Source organism: Notolepis coatsorum (genome assembly GCF_963971535.1).
Source record: "Notolepis coatsorum genome assembly, chromosome: 1".
NCBI classification, from domain to species: Eukaryota; Metazoa; Chordata; class Actinopteri; order Aulopiformes; family Paralepididae; genus Notolepis; species Notolepis coatsorum.
Genome location: NC_140165.1, coordinates 247,255,404 through 247,275,074, shown reverse-complemented (window position 1 = coordinate 247,275,074; position 19,671 = coordinate 247,255,404). Strand labels below are relative to the sequence as shown.

At 42.3% G+C, this 19,671-nt stretch overlaps 1 protein-coding gene across 1 annotated transcript in view; it reads left to right on the top strand.

The window, feature by feature from the left end:
* The window catches only part of wdr62 (WD repeat domain 62), a 106,563-nt gene that overhangs the window by 13,027 nt on the left and 73,865 nt on the right, over nucleotides 1-19,671 (top strand). Inside the window, exons 4-8 of the mRNA XM_084315309.1 lie at nucleotides 5,464-5,521; nucleotides 15,667-15,837; nucleotides 17,658-17,795; nucleotides 18,214-18,396; nucleotides 19,106-19,266. Of these exons, the coding sequence (XP_084171435.1) occupies nucleotides 5,464-5,521; nucleotides 15,667-15,837; nucleotides 17,658-17,795; nucleotides 18,214-18,396; nucleotides 19,106-19,266 (711 nt within the window). The remainder of the gene's footprint in view (nucleotides 1-5,463; nucleotides 5,522-15,666; nucleotides 15,838-17,657; nucleotides 17,796-18,213; nucleotides 18,397-19,105; nucleotides 19,267-19,671) is intronic.

The following is a 19,671-nucleotide window of genomic DNA, read 5'->3' as shown; positions in this document are numbered from 1 at the left end:
AAACGGGGCGATTTTTTGCATGGGATAGTGCAGGAACGAAGGTATGCAGAACTAAACGGTTTTTCCCTGTTAGAGTATACATATTTCCTTTCAAATTAGCCATACTCCATAGCTATAATATAGAATATACGATGGGTCTGCAAATATCGTGAAAATGGTAAAAGAAAAACGCTGGCGCCAGGGAGTACAGATGGAAAAACAGCCTGTGACCTTGACCTGTGTATTTACCAAAAAAATGTGATGCGCCCAGGCAGTGGTTCGGCAACTTTTTTTTCTCTCCCCCCCCCCCCCCCCCCCCCCCCCCCTCCGCGCTTTGAAAAGGTTCCTCCATCCTAGCGTATCTGCCAGTGCAGGTGGGTGACTGTCAATCGAAGCGCATTGCGAGTATGGGCGGAGCCCAGCCAAAAACAGCTTGTACTTTGGAAGGGGAGAAAGTGGTGGTGCACCAAAGTACTTGATTAAAAATACAAAACAATGAATTTTATTGAAAAAAAAACCTTACAGATGTATTCCATAGACTCTCAGGAATTGTGTAAAATTGCCCAAATAATAACAATGGGGGACATTTAAATGAACAGACCAATGTTCCCTGCAGACTGTTTTGCCATATATTGGTCCTCACATTGAACAGATGGATGACATGACTCATATTTCCAAACGAGGCACGCCCGAATTGCCCAGTAATTGTGCATAGACAAGCCATGCATTTATTTGCATTTCCTGGTTGAAAGCAGATGTCATTGACAAAATGGACGTTGAATGTCTCATTAAATACTTAAGCTACAAACTTAGGACTGTTCTGACAAGGTTCTGGGCTGGGGGGGGGGGGGTTCCTGCAGTGAAAACATGGCTTATGACGTGTGCCTCAGCCTGCAGTGCCGTCAGTACAGACCGTGGTCCCAGAGACAGACGAGCTCTGTTTCTCTGATCATCAGCATGTGATGTTCTTCACAGTGCAGCTGTAGGGAAGTCATGCTTCTGGATGTGAGATCCTTCACAGTGCAGCACGGCACAGCTGTAGTGGTGGGGTCAGGTTTGTGCTAAAAACTGAAAAGTAGGCTACCGTAATTCCTCTAATAGTAACCCCGGCTTGTATTTGTTTCAACTGTAGCGGGTACCAGGCTTGTATTAGGAGGAGGCCTGTATAAGAGGGAGGCCTATATTTCAAATTTTCAAACGGATCATAATGAATAAATCAACATTTTGTGTCAGTTTGAACCCAGTCAAATGTACTGGGTTCATTTATTGAAACCAAGTACTGTATGAAATAGTAAACAGTGCAATTACAGGTGGTCACTGGTCATTTCAACGTTTTCAAAGTGAAATCAAGTAACTAGCTCAGTATGCAGCTCAGTATATTAGTAACCCGGCTTGTATTAGGAGGCCGGCTTATAATTGCTTAGCTCAAGAGCGCACCCGGCCATTAATAGAGACCCGGCTTGTATTTGAGACCCGGTTACTATTAGAGGAATTACGGTACTTACATTATTGACGCTAGAACAGGGGTCAGGAATTTTTTTGACTGGGAGAGCCATAAAAGCCAAATATTTCTAAATATATTTCATTGAGAGCCATATAGTATTTTTAATGTATAATACATTATTATATAAATAAATTATTAATAAATTTCTTACTTTTAATGCGACTTCTGGTGCTGCATGGTTTTGCTGATGGCCTTGTAGTCTGGTTCATACGTGGTGAGGTTGAGCTTCATGCAGGCGTTGAGGCTTCCATCAGTTAAACGTGAGCGTAGGTTGGTCTTAATGTTCCTCATATGTAGGGTTGGGCATCGTTTGGATTTGAACGATTCCGATTCTCCATATCGATTCATGTTCTAAACGATTCTCGCTTTCGATTCTTTGAGGTGCAGGTCAAAACAGGTCACACCTTATTTAGCAGGAGAATATATATATTTTTTTGTATTTTTTTATTTTTCATACTATTCACTGTCAGTTGACTTGATACAGTTTAATTTTGTTGCTGTACTGTAACTAGGGTATTAACACTTTGATCGCCGGGGTTAAATTCATAATTTACCATCCCTTGCCAGCCCTATTTAACATGGAGAAGTTCCCCTTCTTTGCAGGGCTATAACTTTTTAAATTGTATTGCTAAATTGACATTACCATGGCCCATTCAAAGTCCTATATCTATTGTTCAGGGTGTAGCAACGTTATACTTTTTCATTCACATATTCATACTAAAATACGGTCTAAAGTATAAGTATGTTTTTATCGTTTTCTGCAGCTTTCTCCAGAACGTGATTTATAGCCCTAAATGCATTATATTGATGATTGTATACAGTTTGATAGCAATCGGCGCGAGATAAAAAATTTCAACTGCACATGCTTCTAGAAGTTACTACTGATCATTTGATGTTGACCGGATGGGGGGGGGGGTCGTTTATAATTCCGTGTCCAACGTTATATGATTCATCTAGTGTGGGTGATATGATCATTAGAGCAGTTAGTATCGAACACGTTAAAAAATGACGTTGGATCTTACCGTAGCTTCCTCATAGCGTTGGGCGATGAGCGTGGAACAGAAATGTTCCTATTATGGGATGTAGAAATATGCGATCCATGTCCAGGTTGTATAATAGTATATACGTCCAAATCATGTTGTTTATCGAGTTATTTGCAACCGATCGATGTCCAGTGTATCAAGATGGAGTCCCGCTAACGATAGCGAGTGCCCGGACGAAATATGGGCGAGCACCACTTCCGGCGCATCACTTCCTGTTTGGGCGATCCGCCGATCGGCCACCAGATGGAGCTCTCGAACCGTTGGAGAGTTGAGAGGGGATCAACAGTATATCTCAAGTGTCCGGGGGAGAAATATGATTTCCATCACAGATTTTTGAAATATTGATATCAAAGACGTGGTACGGCGTCTTTGGCAGAATGAGCATGGCGAGGAAAGACGTGGTACGGCGGTTTTGGCGACCATAGTGTTAAGAAATATCACAAGTATTTTAAAATCAGTTCCAAACAGATTTTCTTTTTATATAATTTTTTTTTTTTTTAATAATTTCTTTTTGACTCAAAATTGTCTGGGAGCCATATGCCGTCACCGGAAGAGCCATATATGGCTCGTGAGCCATAGGTTCCCGACCGCTGCGCTAGAACCTCCCAAAAAAAGAAGGTATGCCGCCAGCTGTTGTTTACATATAGCTTGCATACAACTTTATTTCAATGTTCCACAAGTTGATAAAAATCTGTATTTCCAACCGGGGCTTGAGGTTGCTCAGAGTGCCAATCACTGTCTTCGTGAATGATGGTCGCGGTTGTTGTTGTTACTACTGGCTCAATGACAGTGACACGCCCACAGGGGGCAGTTTTTTTCACTATCTAATATTATTAGTTATTAATTTGAATATAGGATATTCGTTGACAGCCCTAGTTCGGTCGGGGCGCCTGCTCAGCGAGGGTAGGATCTGGTGAGAGGTAGTGCGGCCTCCCACATGTTACACTCTCCCGGTGAGAATCTGCGCGGCCATGCTGGCTGCCGGCTGGCTGCACATGCGTTGGAGGAAAGCATGTGACAGTCTCCGGTCTCTCCGACCAACAGAAGGGGAAAGTGCGCAACAACCAGGAAGGGTGGGATGGGAGAGAAATCGGAAAAAGGAGGGGGAAAAGATAATAATAAAAAATTAAAAAAAACAGTAACTGCACACTACATCACCCCTGAGTTGAACACTGAAAGCCAAACTGTCCCCCTCTGTACCGAAAACGTACCGTACCAAACCGCAACTTCAAAACCGAGGTGCGTACCAAACCGTGTTTTTTGTGTACAGTTACAACCCTATTTTCCACACCTTTCTAAGAGCTCTGTGGATGTATTATTTATATATGCAGTGATGGCACAAGTGTAACAGTTCCAGTAACGTTGCCTTGCCAACATCTTTGATCAGCTATCGGCAACCTGTTGTGACATGATCACTGCTGTAATCTGAAAAGACACAGCCCTGGCTCTGCAACTATTGATTAAAACGTTGGTATTCAGATTTGTAGGTTGCATAAGGCTAGTCAAAAGACCAAAGGTTCTGGTTAGAAATGCATCCATACTAGGGGTGTGACGGTGTGGTGGGCCTGAATGTGCTGCATGACGGATAGGAGACACACAACGTCACTTTCATTGAGCTGAAGAACGTGCCAGTAGTAACAACAGCAACCATGGCATGATGGTCGCGAAGATGGTGATTTGCACTCTGAGCAATCAAAAATCCAATCCAACTTGTGGAACCTCAAGACAAAGTTGTAAACTACAGCTGGCCTACCTTTTTATGCTAACGCTATTTTGGGAGTTCTACCGCCAAGAATGTAAGTAGTCTACTTTTCAGTTTTTAGCACTTTATTGTAAATCATCCCTCAGGGTAAAACTAGATATTGAATAGAGCCAGAAGCGTCATGCAGGTCCCTAATAGTTTGATTACTATTTCCCATTTCATGCCAAGGAAAAGATATCGCTTAATGTTTATCAGACCCTGTTTGGAGGTGGGTTGCTGTGTATGAATGTCCGTTCTAGAACGACCATTAATTAATTAATTAATTTGATCTCGCTCCAAGAGACAGCCCCTTCTCAATCTAGCACTAATCTCTCCTCACAGGGGTGTGTGTGGAAGGTAGGTAGGTCTTCTAGCTCTGGCTCGTTTGCGTTCACCATACTAGGAGGATATGCTAAATTACAGGTAATCTCTCAGTGGTGTCCGTGGGCTGAACGAACAACATCCGGCCGTTTGCGCAAAATTTTATTTTGGGAAGTTTTAAAAAAAATTAAGTTCCGCATGCGAAATGGTTCGGTACGAATACGTGTACCGTTACACCCCTAATCGATACCGATATTGAATATCTGGCTGATCCCAGGCTGAAATAGGGTGTTAGTATTGGGAGAATTTCCTCAATACTAAAATCACATGCCAAGAGCCATATAATACTGTGTTGGTCTGAATATAAGACGACTCCTATTTTTTAAGACAAATCTTTTGAAAACTACCTTTCTTTTTATAAAGAAAATAATCATAATGAAACGCATTGTTTTATTCAATGTAGGATGTTGTTTTTAAACATCTTTTGGTAAATGTTTTATAAAAACAGACATTGAATAAAAAGAAATTAGGCTGTTTTTACTCTGTATCCTGTAAATACATAACATTTTAGAAATGGTTTAGCTAGTTATCAACGGTCTGTGAGACGATGTTTCTCTTGGTGTTGTATCTGACAGTGTGGAAGACTGCTGAGTGAGAAGAACAGATGGGATTAATACTTATTATTATTTACAGTCTGGAGCTCAAAATCTGTCTCGGGAGTAACACTGGTTATCACTGATAACTTATCAGTGGGTCCATGATTCCGCTGTAACTGGATTGAAATGCCTCCTGCTAACCTTATGGTGATTGAAACGCTGTCCTCCTAAGTGCACGACTGTCTCTAACGTGAAGCCTGTTGTGTTTGTGTTCCCCAGGAAAACCTTCACTGCCTTGGCCTTCTCCCAGGATGGAAAATATTTGGTCACCGGTGAGGTAAGGCCTCAGAAATGTCCACAAAGCCAAAAGCTGTTCTCTCTCGTGTGTGTGTGTGTGTGTGACAGGGTTCGCACAAGGTCCTTGAAGTGCTTAAAGTGCTTGATAAAAAAAAGCCAAGGAATTCATTGAAAACAGCCAGTGTAACTAATTGTCGGAAATAGGTTTTAAGCCATAAATTAATTTCTATAAAAAACAGCATTTAAAAGTTAATTGTATCTGTTTAAATGCCCTTTTTAAAATGAAAAATAGTGCTTGGAAAAGTATTAAGTCCTTGAATTTCATTTTGCAATGTCTGTGGGAATCCTGGTGTATGTATGACAGTGTTTGTGAGTTAAGGTGCACCAACATGATCATTTCTATTGATAGTGGTTGTATGTGTTTGTGTTTATCTCTGCATGTTGAGTTCTGAAGTGAGATGAATGGTTGTTGCTCTGCCTCCTCTGTATGTGTTGAGAGCCTCTCAGGCACATGTATTCATGACTTGTTGTGAGTTTGTTTGTCTTGTGGTCGAGGGCCAAGTTGGATGACGGGACACGGACACATTTCCAACGGTGGAGTCATATGTAGAGCCTGGTCGATAATTAACCTAAATGATTCCTATATATATATATATATATTAGGGATGGGCATGAGTAATGTTTTCCCAGATCGAGTACTCCCATTAATTACTCGAGTAGTGTTCATGCAATTGTTAACCCTTTTACTACCGCACTACAGACGGTTAACAAACGGTTCTGTAGTGTGGTAGTGAAAGGGTTAAGGTACAATTTATTTTTTAACGCTTCTTATAGTGCATGGCAGCAGCAATAAGTCACGCACACAACCTACTTTATTATGTCTCGCTCCGTGGACACGGTAACGTTAAGTGTATCCATGTTCCACAACTTCCAGCAACAAACTCACGCCTCGAGGGATTTCAGAGCTTGCACAAACTGTATTTAGTATCTAGCTCAATAATATAATTAGTATCCTTCCTCTTTATTGAGTGTATTTACTAGTAAGGCTGAGACCACTTATCGATTAAGTGGCGTCACTTATCGATTTTTTTGCATGTGTACATATATTTTTTTTAACTATTTACCGTTAGTTCGTGTGTGTCACGTAGGGCTATCACTTTAACAAAAAATCTATTTCGAAATTCGTTGCAGAATTGTAGACTACCGTACTTTTCGCACTATAAGCCGCACCTGACTATAAGCCGCAGCAGCTAAATTGAATGATGTGTACATAATTATATAAGCCGCACTGGACTATAAGCCGCAGGTGTTTTAATGTTTAATTACCATATGTAATTAGCATTGGGACACAATACTGTCGGACAAATAACAAGAATTAACTCATTTACAAGTTGTATTAAGTTTAGCAAATAAGGGAACAGATAAATAACATTTCAATGCAGTCAAAAAAGCAATATTTTGATTTTTACATTTTCGGGTTTGGTCACGTCGAGTCACATATAAGCCGCACCGTTATATAAGCCGCAGGGTCGAAAAATGGGGGAAAAAGCTGCGGCTTATAGTCCGAAAAGTACGGTAGTTTGAATTCGGATGTCGGTGAAAAAAGAAAAAGACCTAAATCTAAAAAAAGGTCTAAGCTATTTTCAAAGTTTTGGCAACTTCTTTTTACCATGGTATGTTTAGTATCATTCTTTTCAGCACAGTCTCACCTATATGACCTGACCGTTAAATGTATATTATTATTATAAAATTTTTTAAATTTAATTTATTTTTCTCGAATTCCTCCCTTTAAGTTCTGCACGATATAGATTTTTTGACCCCGATATTGATACCGATAACTTTCTGCTCCTCAAGGTCGATACCGATAACCGATAATATTAGGGATGTCCGATATTATCGGCCGACCGATATTATCGGCCGATATCCGCAGTAAAATGTGATATCGGAAAATATCGGTATCTGTTTAAAAACAAAAAAAAACAATAACAATATTTGTTATATATATATCCAGTGAAATTATTAGTTACCTGAAATTATTCAGTTTTTTGGACGGGGAAACCCTGCATATATCAGTATCGGTTGATATCGGTATCGGAAATTAAGAGTTGGACAATATCGGAATATCGGTATCGGTAAAAAAGCCAATATCGAGCATCCCTAGATAATATATATATATATATATATTTATTGTATTATTTAAAAAAATTCTATTCCTGTAGTTTTGACTAACCATATTTTATCATGACATGAGCGTTACTACTATGAACAAAACAAAGCCAAGACAACAGTTTTGACTCTTCAAATAAAGTGACCATATTTATTTTTCCAAATAAATATAATTTGTAGGGATGTCCGATATTATCGGCCGACCGATATTATCGGCCGATATCGCCAGTAAAATGTGATATCGGAAAATATCGGTATCGGTTTAAAAAAAGAAAAAAACAATAACAATATTTGTTATATATATATCCAGTGAAATTATTAGTTACCTGAAATTATTCCGTTTTTTGGGGTGGGAAACCCTGCATATATCGGTATCGGTTGATATCGGTTGATATCGGTATCGGAAATTAAGAGTTGGACAATATCGGGGTATCGGTAAAAAAGCCAATATCGAGCATCCCTAATAATTTGAATCACAAAATTCACAATCCGTCAATAACTTGTAAACATAACACTGCAAAATGTAAACATTTGCCAATTGCCATAGTGAGGTTCATCACTCAGTGATGTAAAAATAAAATAAAGGCCTCTAGAACTGTTGCAAATCTTTGCATAAGCCTGGGATTCAAATTCAATACTGGCAGGTAAAATCGGACAGTCGGATATGAAAATGCCTCCGATACTGCCTAAAATGCTGGTATCTGCGAATACGCCGAAAGTGTAGCCTCCGATCCCATGACGTCATTTATCTCCTGCGGAGAGTGAGGATTATAAAATGAACGTGTTTTAAAGTGTGATGCTGTTTGTCATTTTAACAGCAGATACACTTTCTTAAATTCCATTGTCCCCGACAGAGCGTGTGACGGGGAGCTCGGACGGGATGTGTTTTGCTTGCTGGTGTTATTATAGCATTAGCTGAAAAGCTAGCTAGTTGTTCTTCTTCTCTGCTCACATCGCAGCGACAACCAGAACCTGCCGATTCCTCCTGAGCAACGTCAGAAGGGTCCGCCCCTTCCTGACAAAAGAAGCCACCCAACTCCTCGTCCAATCAACAGTCATCTCCCGCCTCGACTACTGCAACGCACTGCTCGCTGGCCTCCCGGCCACTGCCACTAAGCCTCTTCAACTCATTCAGAACGCAGCGGCCCGCCTGATCTCAAACCTACCGAAGTCGGCCCATGTCACCCCACTTCTTAGGGACCTGCACTGGCTCCCCATTGCTGCACAAATCCGCTTCAAGGCCCTCGACCTAGCATACCGTGCGGCAAAGGGAACCACTCCCGCCTACCTCCGGTCAATGGTCTCTAACTACACACCCTCAAGACCCCTACGCTCTGCATCTTCTGGCCGCCTCAGACCTACTCCTATCCAAGCTCCGGGAGGGTCATCAAAGAGAAGTCGCCTATTCTCAGTCCTTGCCCCACAATGGTGGAATGAACTACCCACCCCAGTTAGGACAGCCGAAACACGTCCAATCTTTCGCCGTCGACTAAAGACACACTTCTTCAACCATTATCTGACTAAAAAAAAAAAAAAAAAAAAAAAAAAAAAAACTAACCTTACTGTCATGCACTTGTCCTAATAAACTAACCTACACTGTAGCACTCAACACTTTGATGAACATTGTTGCTCAGCTGATAGAGTTGTGCCCTTCCTGATGGCTTGTCGTACAGAACATGTAAGTCGCTTTGGATAAAAGCGTCAGCTAAATTACTAAATGTAAATGTAGTTGGAACAACATCCGCTTTAATGTTTCATCAAAGCAGATGATCGCCTGTCCTTTCTCCAGGACCTGACACTGTCCGTCTATCAACAATAATGCACCCACGGTGAATCGTATTTAAGTCAAGTAGCTACTGACTAGCGTTAGCTGGCTAACGTTATCAAATATCAATGCGGGGAAGATGAGCTAGGTCAGCTAGCTTAGCTTGATAACGGTACCTTGGCTAAAGTTGGTGCTATTCATAATCCAGCAATAATGGCTGCAGACCTGCAAGCAAAGTACAGCAAGTTCCAAGTGCCAAAGGATAAGTCTAGAGCCATATGGAATCCGCGATCACTGAATCGCGGACGGAATCGCGGAATTGAGCAATAAAAATGGAATAAACTATAAAAAAGAAATAATTTTTTTTTTTTTTTTACTTTTTCTTTCTTTTATGTTGTGGGACTTGTACAGCACTTTGTTCAACTTTGTCAGTGCTGTAAAGTTTAAACCTTTTTAAATCTTAGACAAACAAAACACTTTGCTTTCATGAAATATTGTAAGCCGTCATTTGAGGCTTTATAAAAGCAGCACAATGAACACATCTGTCAGTGCCGAGTCCAACCTCATCTTAAATAACAAACAGCATTGCTTGTTGTAATTAACAAAGAGAGGCAGAGTTGATTTTGCAAAAATATATATACATTTTTCTTTTTTTTTATATAATCGAATTTTATTTTCATATTCGAATCCCATGCCCATCGAACGAAGCTTCGAAGTATTTAAGACAGCCCTATTAAATGGACTGTTATATCTTATTAAATTGTGGACATTTATTCATTCCCACTTATTAGACACTATTTCTGATGGTAAAATGAGCGTACAAAGCAAAATATAGAATTCTGAAATATTAAAACGGAATTTGGAAAAAAAAATAATGGAATTTGGAAAAAAATTTAACGGATTTCATATGGCTCTATAAGAGTCTGAGGCCGAGTCTCCAAGGAGAATGTTGAATATTTATTTGGCATCGAAAATCACAACATAAACATTAATACTAGCCAGAGCATCTGCTACTAGCTAACAGACTGGGTAGCAAGTGCAACAACGTCTAACGTCTGTGTGGATAATTGGACAGTATATATAAAACAGTATCTGTAGCTGTAAAAAAAAAAATATATATATATATATATATATAATTTATATAATATACTTTTTTTTTTTATTTATTTTGTATGTATGCACTGGTATCGGATCGGTATCGGCCGATACCCAAAGCTTAGGTATCGGAATCGGATCGGGAAGGAAAAAATGGTATCGGAACATCTCTAGTAATAGCTAGGGGTGCACCGATGTATCGGTCGGGTATCTGTATCGGTATCGGCCGATAAGTGCCTTGTTGACTGCAATCGGCCTATCGGCAGTAGCCGATAAATATCCATCAATTTGTGTAGCGTCAAAAGACAAAAAAAAGTTCACTCGCGACCTGCACAACGCCGTCCCCAGTCCCCCCCCCACACACACACGAGCTACTGCATCAAAGTTACTACTTATGATTAACAAGGCATTCGTTTTGTGGCATTAACGTTATATAGTTAGTGTTACACGTTCAATAACATCAGCATATTATTTACCCGAACGTAGCAAGCGTTCATACTAGCTCAGTTCCTTCCGTTGCTCATAGAGCCCTGAGTTTTACCCATTCTGCAATCTATTAATAAAGTTTTCAATCAGACACATGTATAGAAAGGCTTTGTTTTATTATAACATTAGTTGCAGTAAAATCATTATGCCTCGTTTAAGTCATCCTGCGGAGCTAAAAGCTAAACGTCGGCCGCGCCGCCGTTGTTGTTATAGAAAAGCTCTTGTCAAAATCAATGGCGGACAAAAGCGGAAGTAAAAAATGTATACGCGCTTGCCGATTGGTGGTAACAGCAGAGGCGGGTGCAAGCGGTGTGTGACGTAATTGGCAGAATCGACTGTCAATCAAAATGTCATTGGTTGAGACAATAGTATCCAGCTGCAGCCCAGCCGGTAGACCATACTGGGAGAACTAGTATCTAGCTGCAGCCCTGCAGAACATACTGGGAGAGAGATAGTGCTATTTCTTGATGTTTCCTTTTTTTAAGTAAGTAAAGAGGCCTATGTTCATATCGGTGAGCACAATTTGTAACACAAATATACAGTAGTTTCATTAAAAAAAAATATATATATTACAAAAAAAAAAAAAAAAGATTTTGCCACAAATATCGGTATCGGCCGATTGTGTTAGTTGAACAATCGGTATCGGTGGCAAATTTTCATATCGGTGCATCCCTAGTAATAGCTGCCCTTCAGAAGCATTTATAGACATTTTAAGATAAATTAATATACTGTGAATCCGTGATATATACCGTTACCGTCTATGCTTCAAATTATACCGTGTTTTTCAGAGACTATGGGGGGTGAACCTCCGACCAACTTTATTTTTTTGGTACATTTTAAAAGTTAAATGCATCAATCTGGTGCACTTTGAGAGCAAAATAAAGAGGCTAGATCTATGATGAACACAAAATCGACTAGACTAGTGCTTCCCAATCTCCTCGAAGCACCCCAGCCGTTCAATGTATTTGTTAAATTCCACCACCAGCAAACCTGATTCAACTTAACTAGCCCTTTATTAGTTGAATCAAGGTGTGCTGGTGGTGGCATTTAACAAATGCATGGAACGGCTGGGGTGCCTCGAGGAGAGGTTTGAGAACCACTGGCACTAGAGCATACATTTGAGCCATCAAAGAAATTAAGCAAAAGTGGTTACCTGTGTTGAACTGGTTTATTTTTTAGAAAATAAAAAAATATAGTGGATTACTATTACGACTACTACCACTGCCAATACTACTGATACATCCCTATTGACAAACTTTATATTTAGGTCTAGGTAATTTATGGGAAACCCTGCGTGATATAAATGTTAGACCATACCGTCCAGCCCTAATTTCGAGTTTGATTTCTTGGTGATTAGTGGCTGGTGGACTAAGAGGAGGCAGCCTTATTAGACACAGTTCAGGGATGGTATATTTATCTACAGTCAGTTCCATACATATTTGGACATCAACATAATTTTCATAATTTGGGCTCTGTACATCACCACAATGTATTTGAAATGAAACGATCAAGATGCTCTTTAATCCAAATCAGGTCAACAGTGTAGGAGTTGGAACAGTTTTCAGTTTCAGGTCCATACATATTTGGACATCAACATGTGTCCTACTTTATAAGGGACCAAAGGTAATTGGACAATTGACTGCTCAGCTGTTCCATGGCCAGGTGTGGGTTATTCCCTCATTATTTCATTTACAAGGAGCAGATAAGTTCATTTCAAGTGTGGTATTTGCATTTGGAGTCTGTTGCTGTCAACTCTCAATAGGAGGTTTTTGCAGAGAGATGGCAAACACATTAGGCGTGGCCAAATCAACTGTTTGGTACATTCTTAACCTCTTAAGCCCCAGCTATAATTTCAAGAAACTTGCCTAAAAGTACATACCCAAGTAAATGGAAGATTGCTCTACTTCTTCCAGGGATATTTGCATGTTGTATCTAGGGACATTTATGGACCTCAGGGAATGTATTCCCAGTGTCAGAAATATTGTGTCTGTTACTATGCTTGAGTAAATTGTAACGAACCAAAGGAGAATATAAATTATTATTATAATTCTTTCCATCTTTGACGGTGAATAACACCATGCTAACATTGGCCAGACGTGGAAAGTTGCCAGGATCTCACACCTTCTTGAGATCAATTGTACAGAAAATCTAAGCAAATGAATAAAGGGCAGATGATTTACAGGGTTTTTTGTAGATACAGTGCCATCCGGACACATGCAATTTGAAATATGAATATAGAATATCAGGCTTATAAATTACCTTATTATGGCCAAGTCATACATCAGGCCAAATCTCCTCTTTCCAATGGCAGAGTTCAATCTGGATTTAGTACCACCAGGCGCCCCTGACAGGGCAGCAAAGACTGAATGAAATCTACTGTAAGTAACTTTTTTGTAATGAAAAATTCGCCGCCATTTTTCACCAGATTGAGATGCGTTTTTTTTCTTCTAGACGTTCACAGAAAGGTAAAGAAACAAACTACCATACTTTTCGCACTATAAGCCGCACTGGACTATAAGCCGCATGTGTTTTAATGTTTAATTACCATATGTAAGGAGTGGAGCCTGCGGCTTAATTTGACTCAACACAGGAAACCTCACCCGGCCCGGACACGGAAAGGATTGACAGATTGATTGCCCTTTGCTCGATTCTGTGAGTGGTGGTGCATGGCCGTTCTTATATTGAGCTTTAAGTTCCCACCTCTACAGAGAATGACTCCCATTGGGACACAATACTGTCGGACAAATAACATTAACTCATTTACAAGTTGTATTACGTTTAGCAAATAAGGGAACAGATAAATAACATTTCAATGCAGTAAAAAAAGCAATGTTTCGATTTTCGGGTTTTGTCCACATATAAGCCGCACCGTTATATAAGCCACAGGGTCGAAAAATGGGGAAAAAAGCCGCGGCTTATAGTCCGAAAAGTACGGGTACATTCTATTTTATGCCAATACCGTTCAGGTTTGTGCGACCTGTGAGACATAATCACGGAAATAACGCTGACATTTTTCTCACACCAGACTGGCGTGAGCTGGGTAGTGTAGTTTTATGAAATTCGAAAGCCCTGGGTCTCCTCTTTCATGGGACTACAAACAAGAATGACGGCGTAATTTCCTCGCCTCTATATCCTCCGGTTTCTGACTCAATGCGCTGAGATTTCTATCAACTCATATTTAGCTAATAACACTTAAAATCATTGGTAAACAAAGGTAGTGTTGAAAATATACAATTTGACTGCTGTTTTGATAGGGTTAGGGTCTTTACTCTTAGCTACATTTGGAAAAAAACACGGCAATAATTCATACAGACTATCGATCTATTTATGGCATGAAATTATTGTCGGTCTGGGACCGGACCGCTCGGGCTTAAGGGGTTAAAAAGAAAGAATGCACTGGTGAGCTCAGCAACACCAAAAGACCCGGAAGACAATGGAAAACAACTGTGGTGGATGACCGAAGAACTCTTTCCCTGGTGAAGAAAAACCCCTTCACAACAGTTGGCCAAATCAAGAGGTAGTGTTATGGTGTGGGCATGTATGGCTGCCAATGGAACTGGTTCCCTTGTATTTATTGATGATGTGACTGCTGACAAAAGCAGCAGGATGAATTCTGAAGTGTTTCCGGCAATATTATCTGCTCGTATTCTACCAAATGCTTCAGAACTCATTGGACGGTGCTTCACAGTGCAGATGGACAATGACCTGAAGAAGACTGCGAAAGCAACCAAACGTTTTTTTTTAGGCAAAGAAGTGGAATGTTATGCAATGACTTAAGTCAATCACCTGACCTGAATCCAATTGAGCATGCATTTGACTTGCTGAAGGGAAAAAGCCCCTAGAACAGGCGGGAACTTTTCCCCCCCTCCTTTTTCCGATTTTTTCCTCCCATCCCACTGTTAGTAGTTTTGCCAATTCCCAACCCACTTCCTGGTTGTTGCGCACCCCCCCCTACTGTTGGTCCGGGAGGCCGGAGACTGTCGCATGCTTTCCTCCGACACATGTGCAGCCAGCCGGCAGCCGGCCTGACAGCACGGACTCTCACTGGGAGAGTGTAACGTGTGGAAGGTCACACTACCTCCCTCCAGATCCTTCCCTCGCTGAGCAGGCGCCCCGACCGAACTGTAGGAGTCGCTGTCCACAACGCCCAGGACCCACCCATCAGCTTTCCCACCCCTAATACTGCCAATTGTGTTAGTATGAGCGACCAGCCAAGCTGGTAGCAACGCCGAGAGCTGGGCTCGAACCCAGCGTCTCCAGCGTTGGTGGCGAGCGCCTTGCCCACTACACCACCTAGCCGCCCTTCAAGCACATCTTGATAGTTTCATTTCAAGTCGTGTCAAGTTCCTCTGTCCAGAGCGGTCACCTGTCTGTGTCTCTTCCTGTGTCCAGAGCGGTCACCTGTCTGTGTCTTTTGTCTCCTCTGTGTCCAGAGCGGTCACCTGTCTGTGTCTCTTCCTGTGTCCAGAGCGGTCACCTGTCTGTGTCTTTTGTCTCCTCTGTGTCCAGAGCGGTCACCTGTCTGTGTCTCTTGTCTCCTCTGTGTCCAGAGCGGTCACCTGTCTGTGTCTCTTGTCTCCTCTGTGTCCAGAGCGGTCACCTGTCTGTGTCTCTTGTCTCCTCTGTGTCCAGAGCGGTCACCCGTTTGTGTCTCTTGTCTCCTCTGTGTCCAGAGCGGCCACCTGCCCTGTGTGCGTGTGTGGGACGTGTCCGAGAGGAGTCAGGTGGCTGAGGTCCAGAGTCATAAGTACGGCGTGGCCTGCGTGGCGTTCTCTGCCAACAGCAGCTACATCGTCTCTGTGGGCTACCAGCACGACATGACCGTCAGTGTCTGGGAGTGGAGGGTGAGTCCACACACACGCACTCGCATACACATACATACATACTGTACATACATACACACACGCACACATGCACACACACACATACACATACACACACATGCATACACACACACGCACACACTGTCCTCGACTAAAGAATTTCTTGGCTGACTACCAATCATAGGATTTCTCGACTAATTGATTTCATCCACATGTCAAAATTTGTTTCCCACATGCAATAATACAGAAGAAGCTCCTTAAATGTAGTGCTCACCAGAGGAGTATCACTGTTCAGGAAAGAATCCATTCAGCATGGGAACAAGATAAACATCGGCTTATTATAGAAAGGAACAGGGCCCTGCTTCAAGACTGGGGGCCGTCTCTGCGGGTGGAAAAATGAGGAGAGGTCAAGGCAGCGTCATGACAACGGAAGGAGCTTTCAAATGTAAACAAACAAACACATGGGAGCAGTCTGGCATGGTAGGTCAACTTTGGGAATTGATGCTAGCAGGTGATAAATCGACTGTCTCGAGTCGCTGCGAATGTTTTACAAGAGAGAATGCCCCCAGCTGACTGGAGTACACAGTTCCTTTACTTAAGTAGAAATACCCAGATATAATGGTACTCCTTAAAAATCCTACTTAAATAAAAGTAGAGACGTTTTTTATATTGAATGTACTTACTTAAGTATTAAAAGTATGCACTCTACTTGATGTTTGTGTATTCCAGTGCTTGGGAGTGTTCAACCCTCGGACCATTGACCTCTAAAGGTTAAAGTGGTATGTGGTCCAGTTCTGCTGCTCTGATTAAAGGCTATGTTAAAGTGGTATGTGGTCCAGTTCTGCTGCTCTGATTAAAGGCTATGTTAAAGTGGTATGTGGGCCAGTTATGGTGCTCTGGTTTAAAGGTTATGTTAAAGTGGTATGTGGTCCAGTTCTGCTACTCTGATTTAAAGGTTATGTTAAAGTGGTATGTGGGCCAGTTATGGTGCTCTGGTTTAAAGGTTATGTTAAAGTGGTATGTGGTCCAGTTCTGCTACTCTGATTTAAAGGTTATGTTAAAGTGGTATGTGGGCCATTTATGGTGCTCTGATTTAAAGGCTATGTTAAAGTGGTATGTGGTCAAATTATGCTGCTCTGATTAAAGGTTATGTTAAAGTGGTATGTGATCCAGTTATGCTGCTCTGAAGTAAAGGTTATGTTAAAGACAAGTGGTGTGGTCCAGTTATGCTGCTCTGATTAAAGGTTATGTTAAAGTGGTATGTGGTCCAGTTATGCTGCTCTGAAGTAAAGGTTATGTTAAAGACAAGTGGTGTGGTCCAGTTATGCTGCTCTGATTAAAGGTTATGTTAAAGTGGTATGTGGTCCAGTTATGCTACTCTGAAGTAAAGGTTATGTTAAAGTGGTGTGGTCCAAGTTGAATTCGAAAGTACATAATCTTTATCAAGTCTTGCTGTGTTTTCTATGCAAAATCGTTTTCTTCAAAGTAACTAGTAACTGATGGCTTCAGATAAATGTAGTAGAGTAAAAAGTACAATATTATCTTTGAAATGTAGTGGAGTGAAAATACAAACTTCCCTAAAATGAAGTACAAGTACCGAATTATACTGAGTACAAATACTTAGTTACTTCCCACCACTGCTCATGGTGCAACAGTAAGAATGTCTTCAAAATCGGCACAACATGTCTTTCTTCACTGACAACATGTGTCTGTTTCACAGTGTGATTTGTTTGCAATGAGAGGAGCAGTCGTCAACTTGAGTGCCCAGAAAGAATGCAGTCTAATCATCAGGCCTAACTGGAGCTGTACTTCACGTATTGTGTTTTGGTCCTTGTGTGCAGAAAGGGACTGTGATCGCCTCCAACAAGGTGTCCAGCAAGGTGCTGGCCGTGTCCTTCTCCGAGGACAACAGCTACTTCGTCACGGCTGGAAACAGACACATCAAGTTCTGGTACCTCAACGCTTCCAAGGAGACACGGGTGAGGAGGAGGGCAGACGAGAGACGTCCGTCAATTTGGTGTGGTGTGTCTGGGTGGTTTAGAGGTCTAGGCGCCGCGGAGACCTGGGGTTCAAATCCCGTTGTCAGCGGTACCTGCAGCGGTCTGTCGTTAGTCACCGCTGTGAAGCACCGAAGGGTGCTGTACAAATAAAGTTTATTGTTATTATTGGTGTCTCAACTAGCACACAAGCTCTTATTCCATAAGGGCGGATGAATACAGTATTTTGTTAAAGGAAAACCCCATTTGTTTCTCTCGGTTGTTTCCTCACAGCATTCTGTCCATGTTTCTTCTAATCCCTTTCATCAGTGAAAAGTGTTATTTGTCGTCTCCCTCGCCTTGCCGACTCTTCACTGTATGCTGACGGTTTATCTTTTACTTCCTGGGTGGTTTCCTCAAGGTGAACAGCACGGTGCCGCTGATTGGCCGGTCAGGGTTGCTAGGAGAACACAAGAACAGCCTGTTCTGCAGCCTGGCGTGCGGCCGCGGCAGCCGGGCCAACAGCACCTACTGCATCGTGGCCTCTGGTCTGCTTTGCCTCTTCAACAGCAAAAGAGAGTTGGAGGCCTGGATGGATCTGAAGGTCAGTCCACCTCTACCCCCTAACCCTAGCCCTCATACTATAGCTGGAAGCCTGGATGGATCTGAAGGTCAGTCCACCTCTACCCCCTAACCCTAGCCCTCATACTATAGCTGGAAGCCTGGGTGGATCTGAAGGTCAGTCCACCTCTACCCCCTAACCCTAGCCCTCATACTATAGCTGGAAGCCTGGGTGGATCTGAAGGTCAGTCCACCTCTACCCCCTAACCCTAGCCCTCATACTATAGCTGGAAGCCTGGGTGGATCTGAAGGTCAGTCCACCTCTACCCCCTAACCCTAGCCCTCATACTATAGCTGGAAGCCTGGATGGATCTAAAGGTCAGTCCATATCTCTGGAGCACGCTCAGTAGTTTAGGTCTATATCTCTGGAGCATGCTCAGTAGTTTAGGTCTATATCTCTGGATCATGCTCAGTAGTTTAGGTCTATATCTCTGGAGCACGCTCAGTAGTTTAGGTCTATATCTCTGGAGCATGCTCAGTAGTTTAGGTCTATATCTCTGGCCTGACGATATGTACAGAACTGGCTGTGAGCTCATTTGACTCTGTAGTAAAGCAACCTTTCTACAGATACAAGAGAGACCCAGAGTGGAATTCCCCTTTTGTAATGAATTGCACCGTATGTCATGTAATAGTCAGTCAGACCCTCTCGCTGTCTGTTGAAAACCTGTGGTTGTCCTCTCGTCTCCCCACAGACCACGTCTGCTCGATGCCTGTCGGTCAGCGAGTCCTACGTCTTCTGTGGCTGCGCCAACGGTACGGTCCGGGTCTTCAGTCCCCAGAACCTGCAGTACATCACCACGCTACACCAGCCCCACTGTCTGGGGGTGGACATCACCCAGGGAGTCCAGTCAGGGTAAGAGCTAACATGCAGACCTGAGGAGTCCAGTCAGGGTAAGAGGAGAGCTAACCTGCAGGACATCACCCAGGGAGTCCAGTCAGGGTAAGAGCTAACCTGCAGACCTGAGGAGTCCAGTCAGGGTAAGAGCTAACATGCAGACCTGAGGAGTCCAGTCAGGGTAAGAGGAGAGCTAACCTGCAGGACATCACCCAGGCAGTCCAGTCGGGTGGATCAGTCTGCATCAGGTCCTTTCTAAGTCTGGATCAGTGATGCGACGGGTCTGATGAAGATCTCCTTGGCTGATCAGATGTTTTCCTAGTTAAATAATCATGGATTATTCTGGAGAGTGTGTGACACCGATTGATCTCTGCTCTCTGAATCTCTTGATCTTGGCAGGGCAGGAAACTAACTTCCTTCCAC